This window comes from Anopheles merus, chromosome X (genome assembly GCF_017562075.2).
Source record: "Anopheles merus strain MAF chromosome X, AmerM5.1, whole genome shotgun sequence".
NCBI classification, from domain to species: Eukaryota; Metazoa; Arthropoda; class Insecta; order Diptera; family Culicidae; genus Anopheles; species Anopheles merus.
Window position 1 is genome coordinate 4,709,500 of NC_054081.1, and position 25,815 is coordinate 4,735,314.

At 49.8% G+C, this 25,815-nt stretch overlaps 1 protein-coding gene across 5 annotated transcripts; it reads left to right on the forward strand.

The window, feature by feature from the left end:
• Nucleotides 1-4,514: 4,514 nt before the first annotated feature.
• On the forward strand, nucleotides 4,515-25,808 carry LOC121597053 (proline-rich extensin-like protein EPR1). Of its 5 annotated transcripts, XM_041922539.1 has the most exons (5): nucleotides 4,515-4,661; nucleotides 4,812-5,008; nucleotides 5,458-5,921; nucleotides 22,449-22,546; nucleotides 22,627-25,808. In XM_041922539.1, exons 4-5 carry the CDS (start codon nucleotides 22,449-22,451, stop codon nucleotides 25,232-25,234), a joined length of 2,706 nt encoding a protein of 901 aa, XP_041778473.1. In that variant the 5' UTR covers nucleotides 4,515-4,661; nucleotides 4,812-5,008; nucleotides 5,458-5,921; the 3' UTR covers nucleotides 25,235-25,808. The 5 variants fall into 5 exon arrangements, with proteins under 5 accessions (XP_041778473.1, XP_041778483.1, XP_041778492.1 ...); XM_041922549.1 differs by lacking the exon at nucleotides 4,812-5,008 and having other exon boundaries at nucleotides 4,515-4,681; XM_041922558.1 differs by lacking the exon at nucleotides 4,812-5,008 and having other exon boundaries at nucleotides 4,515-4,675.
• Nucleotides 25,809-25,815: the final 7 nt, after the last annotated feature.

Sequence of the window (25,815 nt, forward strand, 5' to 3'; positions counted from 1 at the left end):
GCGCGTTTTTTCGGCACTCTCTCGCGTGCGCTCTTTCCCACTTTTTTGATGTTCTCTTTGTCTCTCTCGCTCTCACAATGTTAGGCAAACGTCTCACTGTTCTTTTGGGTTGGTTTCTTACCCACTTTTTAGCGCTGCTGTTGAGTTTGCTCTTGTTTTTCCCATTTTTCTCGTCCTTTCGTGCCCCGGTGCTTACGTCACACGGACGGCTTTGATTTGCTGCTCTACACTCTCCGAGCGCCGTGCGCTCTCACTCTCTCTCTCTCTCTCTCTTTCGACGAGGAAAGATTGGAATTTCTTTTCACCTTTCCCTATCAATACCTACCGTTGTTTCGAAATGCATCCCTTCAGGGTGAGTGCGTTGGGTTGTGCGAAAGAGAGAGAGAGAGAGAGAGAGAGAGAGAGAGAGAGAGAGAGAGAGAACTATGAAACCAATCGAAAGGATGACATACACAAGGAGCATACACGGTAAGCGTGCATGTGGTGTGGCGAGTGAGCGAGCACGAGAGAATATTCGACGATAGAAAGGAGAAAGGATGAGATAAATACAAAGCACGGGCCGCTTGAGAAGCACGTGCACGAGGAATGTTTCGATTTCGAGCTTACGGAACGAACAACGGGAATAAAGAGGCCAACAAAGACGTCTCACATTGTTTAATTAGGTTTTTTTGTACCTTTTCTATTTTTTGTTCATTTCACATTTAAAAAATATTTTTAAAATTGCCATTAGTTTCGAAAAAAAAAACCTTATTTTTGCACACAAATTATCTTTTTGTTTCGCTCTTGCTCCCACAATCGTTGTACGATGTTTACAGACTTTAACAAAATTGTTAATAATTTATTAATTTTTCCTTTCCGGCGAATGGTTTCAGCCGCACTGTGCGAGTGAGTTTCGAATTCAATTCAACACTTGCACGCTACTGTTCGGTGCTTGCACGCAAGCTGCTTGACAGCGTTCGAAGGGTGGTGCAATTTTACCAAACCAGATAAAAAAAAACATTTTCGCTTTTTGTTAAAAGCTTTCGAAAAAAATGTACAGAAATGTATTTTTTTACCATTTACCGTGTACTTTTGCAAGCGAAATTTGTGATCTGAGCTGCCTCTAATTGTGCTCGTATGTAAATAGCTGTTGACGTACTCGTAAATGTAACCATGCAGCATTGTTGTGGCAAAAGTGAAGGTACTAATAGAGCTGTCGTGAATTAGCTTTGAATAAAATTTTGGTGTTTTTTGGTGGAGATTTTGTTTCCCAAAACCCAAATTCTGATTAATTATATATAAACTACCATCTTGCGCATGACAAAATTTAGCGTAAGAAGCCAGCCAAAGGACCAGCCGAACGAGCAAATTTCGCAAAGGTTGTATGCAACTTGCTGTCGTGTGCCGCTGTACAGTTTGTTTGCAAGATTTGCTCCAGAGAAGCGTTTTGTTTTGTACATTTAATCACAGAATTTAAATATCCAATCTGAAGTGAATTGTGCTTCTGTTTTAATTGTGCTTTGTAAGGGAAAAAATGTGCGAATAGCCTGTATCTTTATTCTACGTAAATTTTTGCGCTGACTCAAATAGAAAAAATAGCCCGTTACATAGAAAAATAGCCCGTTACTGTACAGTAGCGTCCCCCTGTTGGCAACTCCCATGACACAAACCGCAACAACACACACCGCAACAAAGTGTAACGGCGTGACCGGACCGATCGAAATACGATCGTTATGAAAACAAAATGCCAACTGAAAAATAACGCCTGCCTAGGGTATGTTGCAAGAGGCGAATGAGGCCAATCGGCTCTATAAAAATAAACAAAAAAAAATTAGTATGTTGCGATATGAAGTATCGACAACTATGCCAAACGTTCTCTGTCGATCTTATCCCAAACGTTTTAAGCGGAAAAGCGTAACGAAAAAAAGTTCTCGACGTTACATTCAAGAAGCGTTACGTATCGAATAAAACTCCCCAAGTTGGGCTTTGCCTGTATTTGTGTCATCCACGCTACCAATCGATGACATGTTACCGAACAAAAAAACACATTGTTTGAAATAGTTTTGAAAAAGTAAAAAAAAAAATGTTGTTAGCTCCTTCACAGTTTGTGATTTTAAGAAATGGTTGGAAAACTGTTGTTCACTTTGTTTTGCTGTGTTTAAACTCAAATTTATCAGCCATTCAAAAGAGACAACTGTTAAATTAAATCATTTCATTTGCATCAGGTTGCAAACTTTGTTACAAAGGATGTTTCCACGCTATATCGATCACTCACAGGCGAAAATAACCCATTCATACACATTGCATGCAAATACAGTGCAGCGAGCAAAGCGAAGCAGATGGAATAAATCAGATAGGAGCAGCCCGAACGCTGCACGGCCAAACCTGTGAAGCGGTTCAAATAAATAAGAATCAATGAGATTGAAGCAATTGATTAGAAGATTCGCAAAAGGTTTTCTTCGGTCTTTCGTTGCCTCAGCATCTTGATGTTCAGAGCTGGAGAACGAGTGATCTCAGATAAACTAATGTTTGACAATTTAGTGCCTCTTTTCAACACAGCTGTTTTGTTTACGTTTCCAGTGACGTCCCCATATCATGTATACAATCATTGTATGCTTGAACAATCCATGGTCTAATTATCTCATGATACTTAAGGCGGCGCTCTAGCAGCAATCGAACACGACCTCCGTAACGAACAAACCCATAGTCATATCGAGGTGCACAGTCAGACACAAACAAACAAACAAACAAGACAACGCTCGAGTCGAACATGTCAGATGATTCTGTCAGTGATGTTCGATACCCGCCTGCGCTGTGAGTACCTTGGCTGTCAAACGCTTCACGGCTACAGTAAATAGAATTCCATTCGAGACATTTTCAAGTTTGTTTACGTAGTTTGTCTCTTTTTCTTCTTAAAATTGCTTGCATAATATTTAAAATAGCTATCAATAATCATTGTAATGCTTCACAATCAATTATAACATCAAATATACATTTTTGCAACGTATTAAACTATTGCGTGCACATAATGCATGTGTATGCACTGTATGTGTTTTCGCATAGACGTTTGTTTACATTTTTCAATATTAAATTTGAATGGTTTTTATGTTATCATTGATGTGAATAAATAGTAAATTATTTGTTAAATCTTCCCCCTCCAGATGGATATTCGTTTGAACTATGAAAATCTATCATTTTCGAGATGAAAAGATAGGCGTATTGCAGTGCATCATGACAGGTCTATAAGACATCGAACAGCTGACAGGGCACCTATCGAACAGAGTCGTGTTTGTTTGTCTCGTTCGATTGGTCCCAGAGCGTCGCATAAGCAATAGCATTGCCAGCGAACGACGACTACAACAAGCATGTAGGTCAGAATGCTGCTTGGGTTTGAGACCCGCAAGCGTTACGCGTAACGCCGACGTAACGCAGAGCGCTGTTGATGTTCACCCGACAGTTTTTGGAACTACTTCTGGTGGAATCTCTTTAGGATATTCCCTTCATAGGCTATTTTAACAGTGATTTAGACGGTCAAGAATTTGTTTGAGATCATGAAGGATGTTTGATGACTGAATAGCGCTAATTTAAGATTTAGGATCCCCAAAACCAGGAACTAATTGAAGTTTTCCATAAAATGGCTATATTGAGATGTAGGTTTAAGTCAGCAGTGTGCAGTTCAAAGAAGCACGATAACAAGCCATATCTTCGAGGTACATGAGCACCGTGCGAATCTATGTAGAAGCAGCAGTACCCTCAGTGTACGGGCTCGGTCTTGAAGGTGTTTGAGGAAGATGTTCCCAATGTCATCAAAGCCTCGAGCTTGTATACTCCGGTCCTTTGAAACAGTGATAGGTGCTTCGGGTGTTAAACCTGAGACCCGAGAGACCTAAGCGATGTGTCTCAGCGGATTGGGCAGCAGTAGAAAGAGAGGGAGAGATCTTCAAGAAGTAATCTTCTCTGGAGGTGTTTATGATAGATAATAGAAGAGTTTTAAACTGATAATCGTTGATAATCTGAACCTGCATATAGTAGAGCACACTGCACAACGAGAATGTCGGTTAGTGGATCGGCCTGTTGGGTCTGTGAGAACGAGCAGGGTCTCGTACACTACCCTGGAATCGGCTTACGCGGTCTATGCCGCCTGCAGTTGCTGGAAAGTGCTGGAGTTGCCAGGGAGCGCTGTGTCAGTCGGTCTGTGCTACAGCGAATCGTTAGTGGCGCCCAACGAAACACGGGGGGGAGGAGCGGGTGTGTTAAGTTTTGCACGAAGGAACGGTGGAACTAGTTTGTGTGTGATTTTTTCTTACACTACCCAGCCCCTCCACCTCACACCGAACGGTGTGCCGCGCTTCTGTCCCATATGCGCGGCCTTTTTGTGTGGCCTTTTGCCACCCTGTGTCACAGTCCCTATCCCTCCCACCTTCCCATGCCTCATACGCTCTGCTCGGCCCGGTCGGGCCCTGTCCCCACCCCGCGCGTTCAGTCGGCTGTGCGCAACGAGCTCGGCCGGCGGTTCGCGGGCACGAAATTCCACGAACCGCGCTCAGTACGTATCGGCCGGTCGCGACGACGAGATAAAGAGTAGCCAAGTAGCGCCCCCGCCCCGAAGGAGTCAGCCAGTGCAGAAGAGCGCGGATTAGCGGCGCGTGGTTTTTCGGAACCAGCCCTCCCTCCCCTAGGCGGTACAAAACGAACGGTGTGGGTGGGTGGTGGACTGGGATCCAAAGGGATTCTGCATTCAGGGATGCCCTAGGGAGCGCTCGGGTTTTTTTGTTCGATTTTGTTTCGCGATAAAGTCCCTTAAACCTCCCATTTCCCCCTCTTCCTCCAAGTGTTTCTCCCAGTCGCTGCATGCTTGCGTGCACGTGCGAGATGTGATTGTGCGGGCGCGCACACAACAAATTTGTGCAATCGGAGGCGAATGCTAATTGGCCTTCTCCAATCAGTGCGTTTGCTGTTCGGAGTGTGGAGGCGGCAGCAGACAACAGTTGCCAGCTCGTGATGGCGCAGTGATTGCAGCATTTGACAGGTTGAGCAGTGCTTAGAATCTCCCGGGCAACAGCAACAACAAAAAAAACTACACCACCATTAACCCGGGACCTCTGTGGGCATCCGGGGGGAAAAAGGGTTCAGAAATGTTGAGCGCTTTCCTTACCGCGCTGGTAACGCGTTTCGCTCGATCGGTATGACGTAAGAGCCAGTTCAGTTCCGTCACATTTTACGTCACTCGCGGGTCGATCCTTCCGATCGGCCGAGCGGCCGCAAGCAAAGACTCTACAGCGACCCAGAGAAAGACTCTAGGCGACGAACCCGCCCGCCCGGCACGAAGGCCGGTTTGCAGCGAAACGTGTACGCCTGTGTGTGTGTGCGAAGCGAATATTTCTAACACTTTTTCCCCCGCCGCATTTCCCATCCCTTCTCCCACCCCCGCCCCGCCCTCCCTCGCTCTCCTTCCTGGCGGGTCGGCAAAATTTCCAGTGCCCAGCTCTAGCGCGCAGCAGTGACGACAGCCGGACGGACCGATGTGATCTGGAGGCGCAGCGTTCCAGCCAGTGCCAGCGTGCGAGCGAACAAACAATTCGTGGTGGTTGTTGTTGTGCGAAAATTTCGCGCAATGAGCGGCTGTCAACTGCGCCGTGTGTGTCGCAGCCGAACCAGCCGCCACTAAGCGAGGGTGTAGTGTATAAGTGTTTGTGTGTTTGTGTGTGTGTGTGTGTGTATAAAAAAACCGCCTCGTAAAAAGGGCACATTGACGGCAGACAGGACCCGGGACCCGGGGGTTTTGCGTTCCCGCAGCAATCAAACAGCTCCTCCCCCGCAGTAGTGGTGTAGCGGTAGTAGACAGCAGCAGCAGCAGCAATTGGAGCTGGTGCAGCAGCAGACAGCGAACCGCTCTTCTATCAACAACAACAGCGCTCGGTGGATTAGCACGATCAACAAGGGTTAGTACACATTGACATTGGGCGCACATTAGCATAAGCACCCACGCGCACGCGGCCCAAGCGACTACAAAAAAAGGCTAACAAAAACTCCCTTAGTGTATAGGTGTGTTTTTGTGCTTGTTGTTGCTGTCCTCTCTGCCTCTGTGTCTTATAATTAGGTTTCAGCAATCGAAAAGCCAATGCTCCGAACGCACGCACCACCACGGGCGGGCGCTGGAGAAAGCGGAGCAGCGCTGAAGGACGCAATCTATATATCTACACGCGTCGCGCGACCGGGTAGTAGTAGTAGCAGTGGTAGAGATGACAGACAACGCCGCCGCCGCCGCCGCCGGGTCGCTTGCACATTGCATAATAACTCGTATCTGTTTTATATTCTCTCACTCTCGCGCGCTGCGCAACGTTCGTGCGCATTCCTGCCTGGCATTATTTTTTTTCCTTCCTCTCTTGTTGCGTCGCTTGCTGCAATCCTCACAAATCCTTACACACGAATTCCTCCCGCTTGTTTCGGGGACTCCTTTCCTTTTTTTCTCCCCCCCCTCCCTCTCTCTCCGCCGCACACGCTTTCGCCCACGTTTGCTGCATCTTTGGCTGGTTGCCGCGCGCGGTGTTGCACCTTCTCCGCCGATGGATTCGCTTTCGTTCGATTTATTTCGCGGTTTTATTTTTGCGCTACTCGGCTGTCTTTTGCGCTCTCTCTCTCTCTCTCGCTGTGTCTTTCTTCTTCTGCGCGTCAAACCCTTTGGCTGCGCTTTTTTGTTTTGGCTCCCTTGTTGCGGCGTCTGTGGCCAGGGTTTCGCCGTGTTTTTTTTTTGTTTCTTCCTTTTCATTGACCGCGAGCGCAGCAGCGAAAAATTATATCATCGCATGTCCCACACACACACACACACACACGCTCAAACAGCACGACGTACGATGTGCTTGTGCGGCGCGAATGGAGAAAGCGCAAACCAGCGCCACAGCGGAACGGCCTGGAAGGGCCAACGAGCGCCAAAAGGGTTGCGGATGGCGAGGGAAGGGAGTGGTTTGTGTGCGGCCGAATGGAGCGGAAAATGAAACGGTTTATGCTGCCCACTAGGCGCATACGTTTCACTTTCGCTCTCGATTTTGTATTTCTTTTTTTTTAATTTTTTGAAGTCAGCCAACAGCAACACAAACAGAACGGGGCGAGCGAGCTAGCGAGCGAGGCAAAACGGGACCCTAACCTCAAAACAGCCTTCGAAACCGAAACGGCGTCGTGTCTCCCTCCCCCCTGCTGCCCCAACCTGCCCTCATTCGTGGCGGCGGTTGAAAACGATGGTGGAATTATGAATCGAGGCTGATGTCTTCTGCGTGACCGCGTATCGATCGATCCACACCCTTCGAGCGGCACTGACCAATCGGGTGCGGCCCCACCCCCTTCCCCCCCTGAAATCTGAACAGCCCAAACCGATCGGCGAGGTTCTTGCACGCTCGGTGGCACCGCATTCGCCCCCGCACAAAGCCTGCCCCCTCGGTGGCAGAGTGAAAGAGTTTGCGTTCGTACAACGCTTTCGCTCGAAGTTTGTGTCTGTGGCCCGTTGCAACAGCAGCTGCAACTGCGCTTGTGTGTGCACCAGCTTGCAACAACAATGTTTGTGTGTGTGTGTGTGTATGTGTGTGTGTTTTTTCGCTAAAACATATGGTTGCATGTGGGTGCAACTGTGAACTGCGCCGGTTCTATCTCTGTAATTGCCGCAACGGATGGCAACGGCTGGAATTTCAAAATAGCGACACACATACATAAACACACAGTCACACACACACACACAGATACCGTCGGGCGTTGGTGAGGCATGGAAAGTGTACACCCTCGGGCTTAAAAATCGTGCTGCATCTGAGAAAATTGGAGTATCACAAAGTCATGCCGCGCCGTGCGTCTTGACGAGAGGGAGGTTGAAGCTCGCAGTAACTCCCATCCCCCTCTTCTGCACACTCTAAAAACGCAAGCTACAACCACCTCACTTGCCTGAAGCAGGAGGAGTCTGAAAGGGCGGCAGTGGGTGGGCAAATTTCGAAAACCGCAGCAAAACCACAGCCAACAGCAGCAGTAAATAAAGCGTAGGAAAGCGTTTCAGTAGGGCTGCCAGCGTCCGGCTTGCCACGCCAGCTGTTTGCTGTGTCGCACCTGCCCGCCCGCCCCAACCCTTAAATATCAATGTGGCTTGCCAGCCGCACGGCTGCCGCTAAAGTTTACGCAGTGGCCTTTTAATTAATCACTGTCGCTCGGGAGGCGGGTTCGTCGCTTGCCGAGGAAGGGAGTTCTTTGATGGGGGTGGAAACACTTGAACCTGTGACCAGCTGGGCTGGCTGGCGACTTTGGGACATTTGCTACTTTTAGGTACAATGTTCCCTTGGTTTTGAATTGCTTGAAGATGTCACCAGACTTGCAAGAATAACATCTTTTTTAGATAAAGAGGCTCAATTCACTTATCAGAAGTTATCCGGTAGTCATAGTCAATACATGACACTTAAAGAGCTCATTAATAGCGATGGATGAAGTCGTCCATTAGTTCAAGAATAGTCTAGATCCCAACGGACAGGCAAATGAGGGCGCCAGACCGTGTTTGGACACCCCTCCAGCAGATCGAGACCGCCTAGACAAATTTGCAATGACTCTGGAACTGTGTCTAGATGAAATTCTGAATTGTAAGTCGTACTGAAGACTACATTACTGAAGAATTCTCCCAAGAATCTACCAACAGGTACATCATTTGCTCATACGTTTCTAGTCACTTAGGGTTGGTAGCAGACTTAAGTACTACCTTGCTCCCTAGACCTTAGAGACATTGAAAGACGTCTCCAATATGCAATGAACCAACCATAGAACACTCCGCAAACAGGTATGTCTGCCAAGAATCTACCAACAATACGTTTCTAGTAGCTCAGGTTTTGCAGCACACCACTAAACACTATCGGAATGCTCTACCTTACAGCCTGAACCTTGGAGACATCGGAAGACATCTCCAATATACAATCACCCAAGCAGTTAATCCTCCCCAACCGGTCTGGGAGGTTGTCAGGGCTTTGTGCAAACAATTCGCTTCACAGCATCTTGCTTTCCTGAAGATGCTTTTAATATGTCCAAAGCCACGGCTAGAGCTAGCAACAATTTGTAAGAACCCGAGATTACATCTCGGATGTAACCTGCTTCTTTCTCCAGCGAGTAGTCGCCTGTGGATGGCACAGGCCTTCCAGTAAAGAATGCAATCCATCAGGCAGTGTCTCTTTGCACCAACTCGTCGAGATTTGTAGCACGCGTCCGCGGCGAGTTCACTCGATGAAACTTCTTAAACCGGCTTCGGAATGAAAGGCACGTCTGTTAGCAGGAAATGTCCCGATGCAAAACGGTATCTTGCCTTCCGGGAGGTGTGCCATAAGTCGTCCAGCAATCCAGCAACGACGACCCGCTCCAACAGGTTTAATGCATTCCGCATCATGTCTCTGTTGTCCACTATCATGGTTGTTGGGATTTTCTAGAGCTGCTAGAGGGATTGTATTACGCTATAGCTTATCCAGTGATTGTCTTTTTTGTCATTCAAAAGTGTGGAGAACTTCATCTACTGTTTACAAATATTCAACAAACAATGTTTGAGTCAACACTATTCCAGATCTAATATTCTACCCTTTTGCTATGTCCGATGTCGTCCAGCAAATGTTGTATGCACCAAGCAGGACCAAGCATTGGAGAAGGCAGCGAACAAAACCCTTGCCAATAGGTTGTCGCCGTCATGTAATCGTGTTGGCTTGGGCAAACCTCTTGCTTCTCCGGTTTCTGTTTCTGCTTTTGATGGGGAATAAATTCTGAAATCACCATCGAAACAGGGATTAAGCTGTGCAAGCTAACAGAAATTAGGTTTTTTGTAGGATTTCTTCCAAACACACGTCAGACTCTAAGCAACATCAGGAAAAAACCACAAAATCACCCCAAGTAGTCGAAGAATTCACACCTTCACTCTGCGTGAAGGGTTAATTAGGTGTTGCTGGTGCTGTTTTCTCACCCTCCCAGTGCTTGTGTCAGAGCGCAACAGGAGGAGAGAAAAAATTGGGTTTTGTAGCTGTTTTTTTTTTTTATTAGCACAGCAATGGTTGCAATAATAATAATAAAAAAAAAACAGAAACCAGTAAAACACTCGACAAGAACAATCTTTTCGCTCTGCTTCCCCCTTTCTGCCCGCTGTCCCCGCACACTGGGTGATCTGCATGGGAGCTGGCGGGCTGACTGATTTTCGCTGCCCGCAACAATTGTGGGAAAAAAGTGCAACTGCAGCCCACCACCCCACAAAGCCTCCACACACACACACGTACAAACACCCCACAGGCTGCAACGGTATTGTTTGCCAACCAGTGTGTGTGTGTGTATGTGTGTGTGTGTGTGTGTGTTGATATGGGCCTGCCCTGTCTCTCCGTAATGGGCTACAGCAACACATTCCAGCAACAACGACAGCTCCCGAGTCTCCAAGTGCCACTGCAAGGTGTGTGTGTGTGTGTGTGTACATGAGGGAGGCGCATTGGGGTGGGTTACAATTAGTGGGTTCGTAAGCGAGGCGAGTGGCCAGGGGAAAACGGAGGGTGCGCAAGCGGGCATTTGGCATTCACATTTAGCAACCATTCTCGTTCGAGGTTGCGAGGCTTTAAAAAAAAAACCTACTTGTGCGGTTGTGCAGTGCGCCTTTAGCTTAAAAAGGGTGGTTGGGTGTGTTCCATTTCCCCCCCCCCTCGCCCCCTCCTCACCCGACCACAAACGCTCGCCCTACACTATCTCTTTCTGGCCTTTCCTTCACATTCCTGCACTGCGAGCGAGCGAGCGGTGTTGTGTGTGAGAGAGTTTGCTCTCTTTTCCCGATCGAAATGGTTCAGCGCCGTTCGTTCGGTGTAGCGGCGTCGTATCCAGCGTATCGTACGGCGGTGTGGGTGACGGCGGGGCCTTTGGCCTTCTCCGTTTGGCTGGCTGGTAAGGCGGTGAGCGGCCGGCCCAACCCTGTTTGCCAAGCGTCTTATGTCCCGCCAGGTACCAGTGGCTTAGGTGTGGCGCGTTGGCGAGGCTGTTCGGCCCGCGTGCACGAAAGCGAAGGGTGGGGCGGATCGAAGGGACGGTCCTGCATCCCAGCATCCTGCCCGCTCCGGCTCCGGCGCTGTGCTTCCGCACGCGCTGGCAAGGCGCGGCCCTGTGTTCGAGCGAAACTTGCGGTGGAAAAATACCGTTCCACCCCGAAAAACGCAAACGAAGAACACAAACAAAAACAAAAAAAAACAGATCACTCTCGCTCGAACAAGGGGAGGGGACAGTACAGAAAAAGAACCTTGATCTGGCTGTCGGTTCGCGGGTCCCCGCAGCCGCCTAGAACCGGCCCAGGGCAGGGCGCTACGATCGGTACCGTTCACCGCGGCGAAAAGAATGCGCCCCGAACAAGGGTGTGACGAAATAATTGGATCAAGTTGTCGCTGTGTTGTCCGTCCGGCTCTCCGGGTCCTGCACACCGTTTGGGGCTGCTGATAGGCCTTCAGCTTTCGTGCCACCGACTCGTGACACAGCGAACGGTACAGTGCCAGCCGTTCAGCCTTCGAAAATACGGCGCGCGCGCGCTCGCGCGGGCCTTTGCCTGATTACGCAAATTGGATGTGAGTACGAAAGGAAGAAGAAGAAGAGGAAGAAAAAGGTGAAGAAAAAAAGGCCGAAAAGATTCTGCTGCAGCTTGTTGAAGTCGAAGTCGAGCGCGGTTGATTGCAAGCGCACGGAGCGAACCTGTGCGACCCGGTCAGAACGCAAGCTACTATTTTGCAGCCCGCTCGCGGGTGTATTATTTGCGGAGGCGACTTGCCGAGGGCCCGTTACCCCCGTTGGATGCTGGCAGTCTAGGAAGTAATTAGGGGAAGGGGGACATCGCGTGCAATCGAACGATTCTATTGCTTAATTCTTCATCCTTGAACATCCAGTGCACGCTAACATGACAGCTTGGGTTGCAGGAAGTCATCAACTAACTGGCAATTAGGCAAAAGTCTTTGGAGTTCCAATGAACTGGACACGGTTCCCTATACATGATCATCTTTCAAAATCAGGTCCAATGGGGTTCAATATCGTTACCAATGTCTAGATATCTTTGGAGTTAATAAGAACGTAATACGGTCTTAGATATGATTTGGTTCAATTAGGTTCAATAATGTTACCAATGTCTAGATATCTTTCAAGTTCTTTTAAACTGGAAACATATTCAGGATGTGAAGGTCTCTTATTGTTTAGCACAATGGAGTCTGAATATTGTCTGGATATCCTTCCTCAAGAACTGGGAGCGGTCCTATACTCTTAAACACATTGTAATAGGAAGTCGAACATAGTTATCAATGTTTAGAGATCTTTGGAGTTCCTAATCACTGGACACGGTGAGCTAGATGTCTCAAAAGTTGGTTTAATGAGGTTCAATAATGTTACCAACGTCAGGAAATCAGTCAAGTTCTTAAATTCTAGAAACACATTGAAGATGTAATTGTCTCTTACAATTTGGCCTAATGAAGTTAGCAATGTCTGATTACATTTGAATTGCTCAAGAACTGGGTACGGTCCAAGATGTGATCATCTCCCGCTATATACACATCAGAACTTTTGGAGATAGCATCGCAAATCCGTACCATACGCCCTCAAGACACTACAAAGCAGTGTAATGGGTTGTCTTACAAAGTTTGCAATGTCTGGAAATCTTTGGAGGTCCTCAAAACTGGACATGGTGTCTTATATGTAATCATGTTCCAAAATTTGATTCAATAAGGTTCTATAATGTTACCATTTTCTAAATGTCTTTGATGTTCTTACAAACTAGATATGGTCCTAGATGTCTCCCAAAATATAAACACTAGAACGCTGAGAGACAACGTCTCAATTTAGGACAAAACGTTCTTAAGACTCTTGAGAGTATTGTAATTTATTAAAAAAAGTGAGCAATATAGAGAAATGTTTGGGGATATTAAGAACTAGACTCAGTCCTAGTTGTGATCATCTCCTGAAATATCGCTAAAAGATAGAGTCATAAATCTGTACCGTACCCACTAAATGCTCTTCAAAAAATTCGAATTGAATCAAAAAAGTAAGCAGTGTCTAGATATGTTTGGAGTTCCGAATAACTAGACACGGTCGAAGATATGATCAGCTCTTAAAGCATAAACATTCAAACGATGAAAGATACTATCATACATCCGTACCGTACGCCCTCAAGGCTCTGTAAAGCATTCGAATGGGTTCAACAAAGTGAGCTATGACCAGAAATCTTTGGAGTTGTGATCCTATGATGTGTGAAGATGTGATCATCTCCCGAAATATACACACTAGAACGCTACAAATCCGTACCGTACGCCCTCAAGACTCCTCTCAAAGTCCATTCTAATGGGACCCAAACAAAAGTTGGCTACTCAGCGTGCTGATTGCTTCCCGGTCGGCCATCGGTGTCGTGATTTCAATCGATTGAGAGATGTAATGGTAGGGAATTGCACCTTCGCGGACGCATCCGGGATCGCGCACACACGCTTGATCACACGGCTGGTGCGCCCGTATTACGTATCTGGAGCGTGATTCAATACCTTCAAGAATCTGTGGCGCGAATCCGGTTCGCGTTGTGGCGGCAAAAAAAAAACATTCGACCGCAATCCCGCAACGTCGCCAGCCGCTCAATCAGTTGAAGCAGGAAGCAGGCTGCCTGAATGGGTTCTGACAGCGTCACGGTGGCGAGGGCCCACTTCGGGTCCGGTTGGGTGATTGGCAAGATTGGCATCGGTCCTGTGATCACGCGTCGAGGCGTCGAATCGTACGCGGAAGCGCATTGAACCTCGGCCACACGGTCAGGCGCGTTACATTGAGGACAGTTTTACACAGCGGTTGGAACCTGTGGTGTCCTCGTGCGACCACCAATAACAACAACAACAACAACAGCAACAGAAACATAACACATACAAACCGTAACGGAGATGTTAGGCGCCGTTTCGCTACAGTTATTTGCCCGCCGGCAGCAATCAGTAATGGTTCGAACCCGTCCCGCATGGCCTTAGGGCGTTCGTTCGTTATGGCTTTTTTTGTATGTGTATGCTTGTCTTGCACCTCCGGAGATGCTCGGCCCCCTCCCCCAGTCCTCAGGGGTTCGATCAGTGCCGTCGTCCGATGCTCCGAGGAGCCAAATTAATGATCCCGGTACGGTACACGGTTGAGATTTCTGCCCGCCAAGGTTAAGTGACTGTCTTGATCGCTTCCTGTACACTTTTTTGCCGTTACGAATTAAACCTGTGTAAGCGTGTGGTTTTTTTTCTGTATCTAAACGAAATTAAATTTAACAGAGTATATCACAACATTTTGACTGCCGCTCAACTGCGGAAGGCCATCGAGCGTTCGATCAGCCGGAAACAGCTTCCTACGTCGCTTAGCCGTCGCTTTGAATGATCGATTGGTGTTGATGTTTCCGAGAAAGACCTGCTCTAACGGTCGCACCATAATTGAATGTGACAACGCAAAATGTTGTTTTGCTGAGAGAATTCTTGAGGACCGATAGTAAGGCAGCACTCCCAACGCATCCTAGCGCATTCCAAACATAATGAACACATATTTCTAAACTAAATTGTTTTAAAATTTTCTCCAACTTTCGGCAATTTGTACCGCATTTTGCATACCAAATCACCAATGCCATTTGCCCCGAAGATCTGACATGTTTGGTGTCTCCGACAAAAAAAAAAAACTGGTAGCAAATGGTGTGTGTGTAGAGTTTTATAAATAGTGTGCGGCCGGACTAGGGTTGCACAAAACAAACGCCTCGAACAAAACAAGTTAGGGGGTTTTGTCTCGCAAGTTCGATACCCCGATGTCGCCATGCGCTGACCGTCGCTCACGATGAAATGGTATATCCGATCAACCGTGAACATGGGATTTAAAAGGTTGTGAAGTTGAATATTATTTTGATTCATTAAATCCGCTACACTATTGCGACTATGATAGCAGCTGAAGAAGTCACTGTAAATCATAGACCTAACGCTATATTCTCAAATAGCGCTAGTGACCTGACATTTATAGAGAAAGAATCGTTACGAAACCCATTCATGCAATCTATCGAATCAATATCAAAAGATGTTAGGATTAATCGAATTTTGTTGGATACCAGGACATAAGGGCATCGCAGGAAATGAAGGAGCTGATCATCTTGCGAATGAAGGTAAAATGATCATAGATCATGACACTGGATCTATCTCCAGAGACGATGCCTTCTTGTGGGGCAAAAGATTAATCAGAACTGGCAAAACATATCTGATCACCCATAAGTAATTGCAAAGAAATAAAACAAGCAGCGGCACCGTGGGCTGATCCATTAGATCATAGCGATCAAAGTATAATTACAAGATTGAGAATTAGTGTCACATGTTTCAAATACAAACAATAGCAATGCACGTGAACGATTGGCGCTAATTGAGTGTGTCTTCTGGTTGTTTTGCAAATCTCTGGACTTCTGGACGGACTTCTCCCAAGCATCTCTCTAATACGACGGTTCCTGTGACTTGCCAACAAGAAAGTGCTGAGGACTTCCTTTTCAAATGTTTCCAAGTGCCGCAGGTACAGGTCTCATAGGAGCAGTTGAACTCACAATTTTAATTTCAATTTCAACTTCAATTTATTTGATTGTCAGTCTAGAGAGGTTAAACAATACCTACACCTCTTATTGCCTAATCTTATATGAATTGTAAACTAGAGAATGAAGAATTCTAAAAGTAAAGAAGTAGTCTGATTAAATGCACGAATACAAGTAAGGAAGGGGTCGTTGGATCTGAGCACAGTACAACGATAAACCTACATTCAAAGTATTACGCAATCTCAGTTGACGTGTAGGTGCATAAAAATCCAATGATCCTAGGAGTATTGGGGCGTCAATGCTGCCATCAAGGATTTTGGAGATGAAGCGAGCGTGTGCTGCATTAAGTCGATTTTTCAGAAATCTTGTGGATTAGTCTGGAGTCTTCCGGGGTTGGTCGGAGTCCTCTGGAGTCATCCAGAATCTCCAGCCTTGAGTGACTCCGTTTGACCCTGGACGACTCCGGACGCCTCCGGACGACTCCGGACGACTCTGGACGATTCTGACTCCTGACGACTACGACTCCAGGCGGAACTAGTGGTTCCCATTTTGCCAGGATTGGAATCGGACTAACAATAGTCGAAGTCGCATTGGAGTCTTTGTTGCGCTCCAGAGAGCACATTTGTGCTGGATCTTCACCTAGCATCGCCCCCGGTGCTACACATCCTCACAGCTACTGGTCCAAAAATCAAGCTGACCACTTTCAAAGTGACGACATCGAACGTCAAAACGCACAGCACACCTCGCCTAATATATGCTTGCAGCTAATTAATTTAAATAAACTGCCCCTACCATGGTCCCCATCATTATGATCCCCGTCTGCTGTTCGGACGGACTGCCCTCGATCGAAGAAACTGTCGCCGAATGTCAAACAGATGAAGAAGACCCTCCCCTCTTCGCTCAGGCCATTCCCCACACTACCGGCGGAACCATCTCCTCCGAGTCGGCTTGGGAACGGACGGACACATCTTCCGCTAGGCCAACCATTTTCTCAACCCGAAAGTGTGTGCCTGGCCGTTGCGAAAATGGAATGCTTTCCACCCCATCCCATCCCCACTGTGGGGCAACGGGGTGTCACGACCTCAACGGGCCCTCCCAAAAACAAAAAAAAAAGACAACAAACCGGGCCTAACCCAGATTGCGGTCAAGGTGAGGTGTCTAATGACGCATAGCGAGAGAGACAGAGAGAGAGAGAGAGCGCGCGCGCTCTCACGCGAAACAGATCGCCGATATCGCTGTGTTCCAAAAAAACAACCTCTCCCCCCCTCCCATTTCCACCAAAAAAAAACACGCTCCACAAATGCATCCACAAGTGGTGTGTGTTGTGTGTGTGTGTGTGTGTGTGTGGTGTGTGTGGTGTGTGTGTGTGTGTGTGTGTGTGTGTGTTAGTGTGGTTGAAAAAAAGCGCATTTTAATGTGCGCCCATGTCACCGCTTGACACCGACCGGCGCGTTACACATCTAACGGTGCCATCGTACGCACGCGCGGGAAGATCGATATCGCGCGGGTACGCGGCTCGCCAAGGCACTGCACGGGCGGATGATGGTAACGACACTTGTTCGATATTAAATAACAGTTTACTGCCGCGGCAATGGGATGAGCATTTGCCGGGCCGATTTGCTTTTACACGGCTCGCCGCGCCGGAAAATGAGAAAAATATGCGCGAGCCGGCGAAGCGCGTCATGCGCGGGTTCGTCGCTTGCGGCCAATACCATCGCTATATGTTTTTTTTTTTTTTTTTTTTTTTTTTTTTTTTTTTTTTTTTTTTTTTTTTTTTTTATTGTCGTAATGCTGTTGCAAACTGTTTTTTTTTGGTGTGATCGAATTTTTATGTTGTTGTTTTTTAAGCTGCTCGCGATGCAATACACGCCTGCCTGCAAGATGGGCCGCCTGCGCGATACACTTTCACACTCGGCCTGCTGGCTGGCAGCGTTTGACAGTTTTGTAGCCACCGCTAATGAACGACGAACGGCGTCCGCCATCTAACACGTCGGAGCGCTCCTTCCGTGACATTATGTGATGATTGGAATTTTGGGTTAGCGCAACGGGCCATTTCATTACAGAGAGAAAGAAGATGAAGTAGAAGAAGAAGAAGAAGAAGAAGAAGAAGAAGAAGAAGAAAACGAAGCGCAGCGAGCGGCACAGTGTTTGCACGTAAGATTCGTCCCCACGCCCCCTTCCCCTCCCCCCCCCCCCCTGCAAGCATGCAAGCTTTAAATTAATTCATAATTAAATTGACTGACGGGCGGGCTGCGGCTACACGCCCGAAAATTGACTCTCTGGCGCGTCTTTGCGGGCGCTTATTTTTTTTTTTTTTCATTTTCTGCTCCGTTACTGGAGTTGTAGTGTATAATGCATACCCCCCCACCCCCTTCTCAATCTCTCGCTGCAACAGCGCTTATTTCGTTTCCTTTCCCTCATTTTCACCGGCCCCAGCCGCGGAGAAGAATCTTTTACCCCCGCGCACTTTCTCCACCGCCACGAAAACACTTTCGCCCTATTCACACACACGCACACGCACGCACACATTTCTTTCCCACAAAATCGTGTGGTATGGTTCGTGGAGCCGGTGGGAAGCGTCAAACAGAAGCCACCCTCGCTCGGTGGAAATTGCTGGTGCCATTTTGTTTCTTTTCTTTCAATTTTTTTTTATTTATTAGCTACTATGGTGGAGTGGTTGGAGGAGCTGGGGGGGGGGAGGGAAAACTCACACATGAGCGGCCCGTTCCCGAACCCCGGCAGGCCTCCGAAAGCGGCCGGCGGGCACATCGAACTGGCTGGTGATGCAAACATGTGATGCTCTGACGTAAGGATCGCATCGCTTCACCGGAGCACCATTTGCATAACATCCGAGCCTGCATACACGCCGGAGAAAAGAGAGAGAGAGAGAACAAGAAAAAAACATGTTGTTTTGCAGGGAGAGAAGGAGTTTTTTTCTTTTTGACCGCAGCGGTGCACCTGTCTTGTGCCGAAACGTTAATCTTTATCCGATGCTTGCGTCGATAATGGTGCAAAACTGCATCGCGAGCTTATCGGCGGCACCGGCTGTCCGGTAATGCGGCAAAGTGGTCGAAAAGCGGCTCAGGGAAAAAGGTGTTCCACGTAATGATCACGTCCTGACGCTTGGAAAGTAGCAAGCAAGAGGGAGAGAGAGAGAGAGAGAGAGAGAGAGAGAGAGAGAGAGAGAGAAAGAAAACGATACATTTCACCATCTGTTCCAGGGGGATTATTGATCGCACCGGCGGACAGGACGGGAGGAAACAAAAAACCTGAATAAAATACAACACGTCACGACGCGATTAAGTCGTTCGGAGAGGCACGGGTTTGGGAATGGCTTGGGGAGGGAAGGGGACTAGGCCAGCGGTAGATAACCGGACCCGCTGCTTTTCCAGGTCACCATTCTGCGCGCTGCGTCGCTATATCAACATCTTCGCCTGTCCTGCCGTCCTTTGGAGGAACAGTGCAGCTTCGAAGGCGACGCGGTGGCTCACTGTGGCTCTTAAACAGCTTCACCGAACATGCTGAGCTTAAGATGGAGACACTGCTTTATCCAATGGTCTCCTGAATGGCAAAAAACATCAGCTACGAGGCTGCGATCGCCACTCAACCCAGCTTAGAAGCATCCTTGTCGCTTGAGAGTGCTCATTTCAAGATTTGAAGCTTATAGTATAATTGCACTGCACGTAGTGCATCGTTATGTGGTATGGCAGTCTAGGGCAAAATGGGACCAAACAGCGCTGAATCGTTTAGTCCATGGTTTTGTTACAATGAATTATCTGAATCAAATGAAAGTGACCAGCGCCAAACAAACCGACTCTAAACCAATGGAAAATGTTATCTGTATTACACAAAGTTGTTTGAGAACAAGATCCGTCTCAAGTTTCGTTACATTTTGCTTTCGTTGCTGTAGCCATTGCTGAGTCATTGTTTTGTTTGGTGTATTATTGCTCCTCTTTTATTACTTTCTTTGAGGGACCTTGAAGGTACTGTACTAAATGATAATTATTCCTTTCTGAATGTAATTACTGCTATTAATTACTGACTGTTTGCGAAAATCCATCGTTCGGTTAGCGATGTCAAACGTGCAAAAAATCGAGCTGTCTAACACTCATCATAATGCAAAATCAGCTATTTTGACACTTCAGCTCTAACACTCGAGTCACAGAATTGCCCTCACAGTGTAAATCGGGTTTGAGCTAAATTTACTTTTTAAACCGGCTTTGCATTAAATAACGAATCTTCTGTGGTTTGTTTCATACTGTTTGATATAAATAAATTTCAAACCCTTTAAAAACGTATAAAAGAGTCTATTAGTGTCCCATTTAACCCCGTGCTACATTACAGGGTTTTCCAAGTCAGTTTCGAATGTGAGTATTGTTATTCACCGCATTCAAGATGTTTTTCAACATCTGTCAAATAGTTTATTTGTTTCAAAATGAAATTTCAGTTTCAACACAAGATATTCAAACCTAACAAAGAACTGTCAAAACCAATCCATCTTAAGTCGTGCTGAAAATCATGCTGTAGAAATTAAAAATTATTATGATGGAAATGAAATGTCAGATCGACGTCGAACAACATTTTGCATGCGATGAATAACAATGTTTACATTCGAAACTGACTTGGAAAACCCTGTGTCTCCTGGTTTCCTGTAATTCCAATTGACATCCAATTGGATTCACCTTCGGTCACTTTCAAGCTGCCCGTTGCTCTTGTGCAACCTTTTTTCTGTGAAATAGATCCAATAACACGGTAAAGGCTGATGGGGTTTAGCGCTGATAAACAGGCCCATTCAGTGAACTTGTTTTCCTATTGGAAGTACTGCCATTCTGCAATGATTACTGACGACCCGGTTCACACCTCTCGGCAGTGTATGTTTATCCAATAAAAGGCCATTTCTTTCCTTTGTTGTTGTTGTTGTTGCTCCTCTATGCTGCGCTGAACTGGATCTTGTATCGAGTCAGTTCAGCCAGTGGGCAAAAGGGGGACATGCAATTTCTAGCACACAACGCCCATTCACCTCACGGCCGTTGCCGGCCTTGCGACGATGCGACGTTTGACAGCGGTTACGACATCTCCCGGTCCCGGACGAAACCGTCTCCATAAATAACGACCGCTAGACACACATGCACGGCTGGTGGAGACGAGTTGTAAAGCGACCGATCCTTGCCCTTCCCCCGCGCCTCACGGCCGGCAGATTAATTTGTCACGTTGCCAAGCGCTCATTCCCTGCGCGACTGCGCAAAGCCAAACAAACAAACAGCGTCGCGATGACACAGCGCGAACATCGCCCGACCGGAAAGCCCTCGAGCGCAAATTGGGGAAGAGCAAACCCCCTCCCCAGGGTGCTCAAATACATCCATCAAATGTTGCTCATCCGCACGGCGGACGGTATCGACTACGCAACGACGGGAGGGTTATGCAAAGAGGACAACAACAGCAGCAGCAGCAGCAGCAGCAACAAACAAGAGGGAAGGGAAGAAGCAAGACAAATGAGCATCTTGGAAGCTGGCAGGCTGTTGCGGCAGTCCCTAATCAGGTTGGGGTTTGATGGCTGTTTTCATTTCGGTATTTCAGTTTCGCTGCGGCAGCTTTGTGCCTGCTACACACACGTGCCGGTATCGTACGTTCGATGCGTTCGCTTTCGCGCATCGGTGCGGTAGCAGTGGGCGTGTGGGTGGAGGTCGTTAACGTGTTGTTAGTTTTGCAATAACACTCGGCGAAGATGACCGATAAAGATAGAGAGGATATAGAGGGAGAGATGGAGTAATAGAGAAAGAGAGAGGAGATGGGAGATAGTGATAAAAGGCCACATTGATTGATTGCAGTGATCCGGAGTAGAGTCTTGGATCCACCCCGACTTCGGCATTGAAAAACTGAATCCAACTCGGAAGCAAAATCGGATTTCCATGAATCCAAAGTCATCCGGAGTAGTAGGCTACAGTGGGATTCAGCTGAACTCATCTGGAGTCGTTTGGACTCAACTAGAGTCTTCAGTTCAATTCATTTGGAGCAATCCGGAGCTGTCTGAAGTCGTCCAGAGTTGATCCGAAAGCCCTCGTAGGCTTCCGGATGACTCCAGATGCATTCTGGCGACTCCCTTGGATTTCAGATGAATCCGACATCCATTCAAGAATTATAATCCAAAAACGTTCGGAGTCGTCCGGAGTCATCTAGAGTCGTCTTGATGACTTCAGACGACTTCCAACGACTCTGGGCAAGTCCAGATGAATCCAAACGACTCCAGATGAGTCCAGATGAATCCAAATTTATCTGAGAATAATAATCCTGACACGTTTGAAGTCGCCTGAAGTCGTACAGAGTGATCCAGATGACTTCATATGACTCCGGACCACTTTGGACAACTCCAAGTAGCTCCAGATGAATTCGGATGACTTCAAATGAGTCCAAATGACTTCGGATGAGTCCAGATGTATCTGACCATTACAACCCTGAGTTGTTCGGGGTCGTCTGAAGTAATCCGAAGTTGTCCAAAATCTCCATCAGTAGCCGGAATTCCCATTAATTCGATCATATTCTAGACATCCAGAATTTGGTAGATCCCCCTTCTCCCGTTACCCCTCTCTCATCTCCTCTTCTTGCTGGACTCTGACTTGCTCTCCAACTCCGACATGCACTGAATCCTCCGAAAACATTCAATTTGCCCATCACTCATTGATTGATGACACGCTTTAGGCCCGATGTGTGCAATATCGGCTACTGTCTGCGTTGAGTCATCTCCACGCTGAACGTACGTCATTGGAATTCAGCTGAGAAATTCCTCTGACGTCAGAATCGCTCGAATAACAAAATTCCCAAATGCACACACACAGCGCCCGCCACACCTCAGTACGCTGCCGAGCGCGATCCGGCAAAGTTGAGCCTATTCTAATCCCAGACACGTTTCCCCCCTCCGCAGATGTCTCGTCGCAGAGCCGCCCGGGGCCTTCGACTGCTGGTCTGTTCGCTGTGTCTGCTCAGCTACCTGCACCCGGTCTCGGCAGATGCTCCCGAACGGTAAGAGAACTTCACAGCACACACACACAAAAAACGCACTGTTCCCAGCATTTGATTGCTTCCGTAACTTTCCCTCCCAGCAGCAGTAACCGGCGGCCAATGCGCCGAGTGGACGCGGTGGCCACCGACCAGGTGGAGGACCGCACCAACGCGATCGACCAACCGCTCGACCAGGCCCTCCAGCTCAAGTACTACGACGTTGTCTCGGTCGACCTGGTGCACCGGCTGCCGGCCGGCTCCGACCCCGCGCGCGACACGCTCACCCTAGTGGCGGCCGGTGCCGGCGAAGGTGCCGCCGACCCGGAGCAACCATCCGACGCCAAGGTGTCCCCCCCGGCCGCCAAGCCCGAGGCGGCCAAAACGCTCGCGGACCAGGTGGCCGAGGGCAAGTACGGTCTGATCCACCGCGAGCTGTTCCAGCGGCGCCCCGAGCGGCTCGGCATCCTCAACTACCGCCGCAACGAGGAGGTCCCGCTGGACGACGAGCGCAACTACGGCGGGCTCCGGCCGGACGAGATCTGGCTCGCCGAGGACCACCTGCTCGTGCTCAAGGGCGGCTCGATCCGGCACGGCAGCAACCGGTCCGGCGAACCGGACGCGCCCGCCTGGCAGCCGATCGACGACTACCGGGCGCCGGACCGCCAGGTCCAGATCCCGGCGAACCCGGCCGTCCCGCCACCCTTTCCCGTGCAGCTGCGCGAGAACGGGCCGATTGAGTTTATCCGCGGTCGTCAGGTGCCGGCATTTAATCCGTTCACTAACGAGTCGGCCTTCCTCTTCACCAACAAAGCGTTCCCGGTCATACGGCCGGAAGATTTCGGCGGGCAGAATATTCTTGCCGGGCCGGCGGCGCACAATGCTACTGGCCAGCACCGCCCGGCCGGGCTCCAGTATCCGCCCCCGGTCAACCCGCCGCCCGTCAGCGACAATCGCACGTACTCGAACCCGTTCCTGAAGCTGCCCCCGCCCGCCCTGTACGCCGGCCCGCCGGCCGGCGGCTCGCTGGACGAGGCGCGCAACCGCACGGGCGCAGCGCCGCCCGGGCTGCCGCCGGGGCTGGACGAGGACGACCCCTCGCTCTACTACCCGCCGCCGTACACGTTCGAGTACCGGGGCAACTACACGAACCCGGTCCCGCCGGGCCCGCTCGTGCCCGGCATCATCCTACCGCCGCCGCCCAACTTTTTCATCCTGAAGCCTGCCGGCGGAAGCAACGGGACCAGTGTGCGGCCGCCGCCGCCCACCACCACCACCACCACCACCACCACGGACCGGCCGAAGGGTACCAAACCGCCGAAGCAGTACGTCAGTGTGCGGCCCCACCCAACGACCACGGTGGCACCACCACCACCACCACCACCACCCTCGGTGAACAGTGTAGCGCCGGCGAAGATTGTGCCGTCGCGCGTCGAAATTCAGAAAGCCGTCCTCAAAACGTTCGTGCCCGTGCTGGAAGTGTACGGCGCTCCACCGAGGCCCGCCAAACCGGCCACGAAGCGACCGCGCCCGAAACCGACCGTCGCCAGCGTCGCTACCGCCACGCCCGCCCAAACGCCGTCCACCAAGCTGCACAAGATTCCGCCCGAACAGCCGACCGCCGGCCAGCGGCAGCCGGTCTACGCCGAGTACTTTGACGTGCGCACCTCCACGGCACGGCCGCCGGTGAGCTGGAGCGACGTGGGGGTGCCCGCCGGTACGCCCCAGCTGCCCCGCACCTACCTCCCGGTGGGCAAGGTGGAGCAGGCGCGCCCGGTTGCGACGGGCGCCCCGCCCGACTACGGCTACGGCTACAGCCCGATCGAGCAGTTCCACCGCGAGGTGCAGACGATCCGCCAGACGCTCCAGATCTACGAGAAGGCGAACAGGCTGTCGGGCAAGGGGGGCAGGACGTCGAAGGCGCACCAGCAGCACCACCAGCAGCAGCAGCACCCCCAACCGTCGCTTGCCAATCTGTCGCTGTCGTTCGACGGGAACGTGTACCGGACGCTGTTCCCGGAGGAGGTCGTGCTGCCCCCGCAGCAGGTTGCAGGGGTGCCCTCCTACCACCGCCAGCATCACCACCAGCCGCAGCCGTACAAACCGGCATACGAGCCCACGTACGTGTATCGCCCCACCGCCAACAGCGTCCTGCCGCCGGTCGACCTCCCGACCGGCTATTACGTCACCAGCACGGATTATGGGCGGCACGGCGCGAGCTACGCGGATGCGGCCGCCCAGTCGCACCCGCAGTACTACCAGCCGACTGCTCCACCGCCACCGCCACCGCCCCAGCCCGACCTGTCCTACATTGCGCCCGTCATCCTGAACAATGGCGCGAGCGGGTACAACCGCCGCCCCGACTTTGACCCCTCCACCACCACCACCACCACCACCACCACCAAATCCTACCTCATCCTGGACCATCGGCTCCAGCGGCCCCAGCCGCCGACCCAACCGCCCTACCTGTACCGCAGCAACGGCGCCGGCCCAACAGGCGACGGGCAGCAGGGGGTGGCGGGCCCGGTGCGCAACCGGTACCTCGAGGGGGACATACTGGTGAACTACAAGCATCCGCTGCCGGTGCTCAACCCGGACAGCGAGTTCCTGCCCTACCATCACCGGCTGAAGGTGCGCAAGCGGCAGAATGTGCGCGGGGCGGGCGAGCAGAAGCCGCGCTACCACGGCCAGCCGCTCTACAACCACCGGTAAAGGGCTTGCTGAGTGGAGGCAGCAGGGCGTGCAGGTGGACGTGGCCGAAAGGATGCTTGCTTGGGGCGCGCGCGCGCACTCACACTCTCTTAGGCGCGCTGTCGGGATGGATTTGAGTGCTTGCGTGCGTGCGTGTGTGTTTGCGTGCGTGTGTGTGTGTGTGTGAGAGTGTGTTTGTGTATATATAGCGGCTATATAATGGCTTGTTTGTGTGTGCGTGTGGTGCTGTGGCGCACCTAAACACACGCAAATGTAGGGGGGAAATACTCAATGTGTAATTATTATTTGTTTTTCTTTCTTCTTGCAACTACACTTTCTTTCGTTTGTAGTGTTGAGCCGCTTTCAGCTGTCGTACTTTTTTTTTTTGTTGTTGGGGTGGGAAGCAATGCACAACGCCCTTTTACGCCGGTTCCCCTCCCCTCCGGTGGTCATAGTAGCGTTAGCGAGTGGATGGAGGGGGGGGGGGAGGCGGAATGTGGTGCGGTTGCGCAGGTTAAGGTCTCTGCCATAGACTGTAAACGAAAATCGCTAAATAAAGCTAATAAATCACGATACAGAACAAAACAACGCAAAAGCGTTCA

What these genes read in the sequence shown, in the direction of transcription:
- LOC121597053 (XM_041922549.1), top strand. Translation starts at nt 22,449, where the DNA reads ATGTCTCGTCGCAGAGCCGCCCGGGGCCTTCGACTGCTGGTCTGTTCG. An exon ending in TCGGCAGATGCTCCCGAACG is followed by an intron (nt 22,547 to 22,626) that starts GTAAGAGAACTT and finishes TTTCCCTCCCAG; the next exon opens with CAGCAGTAACCGGCGGCCAA.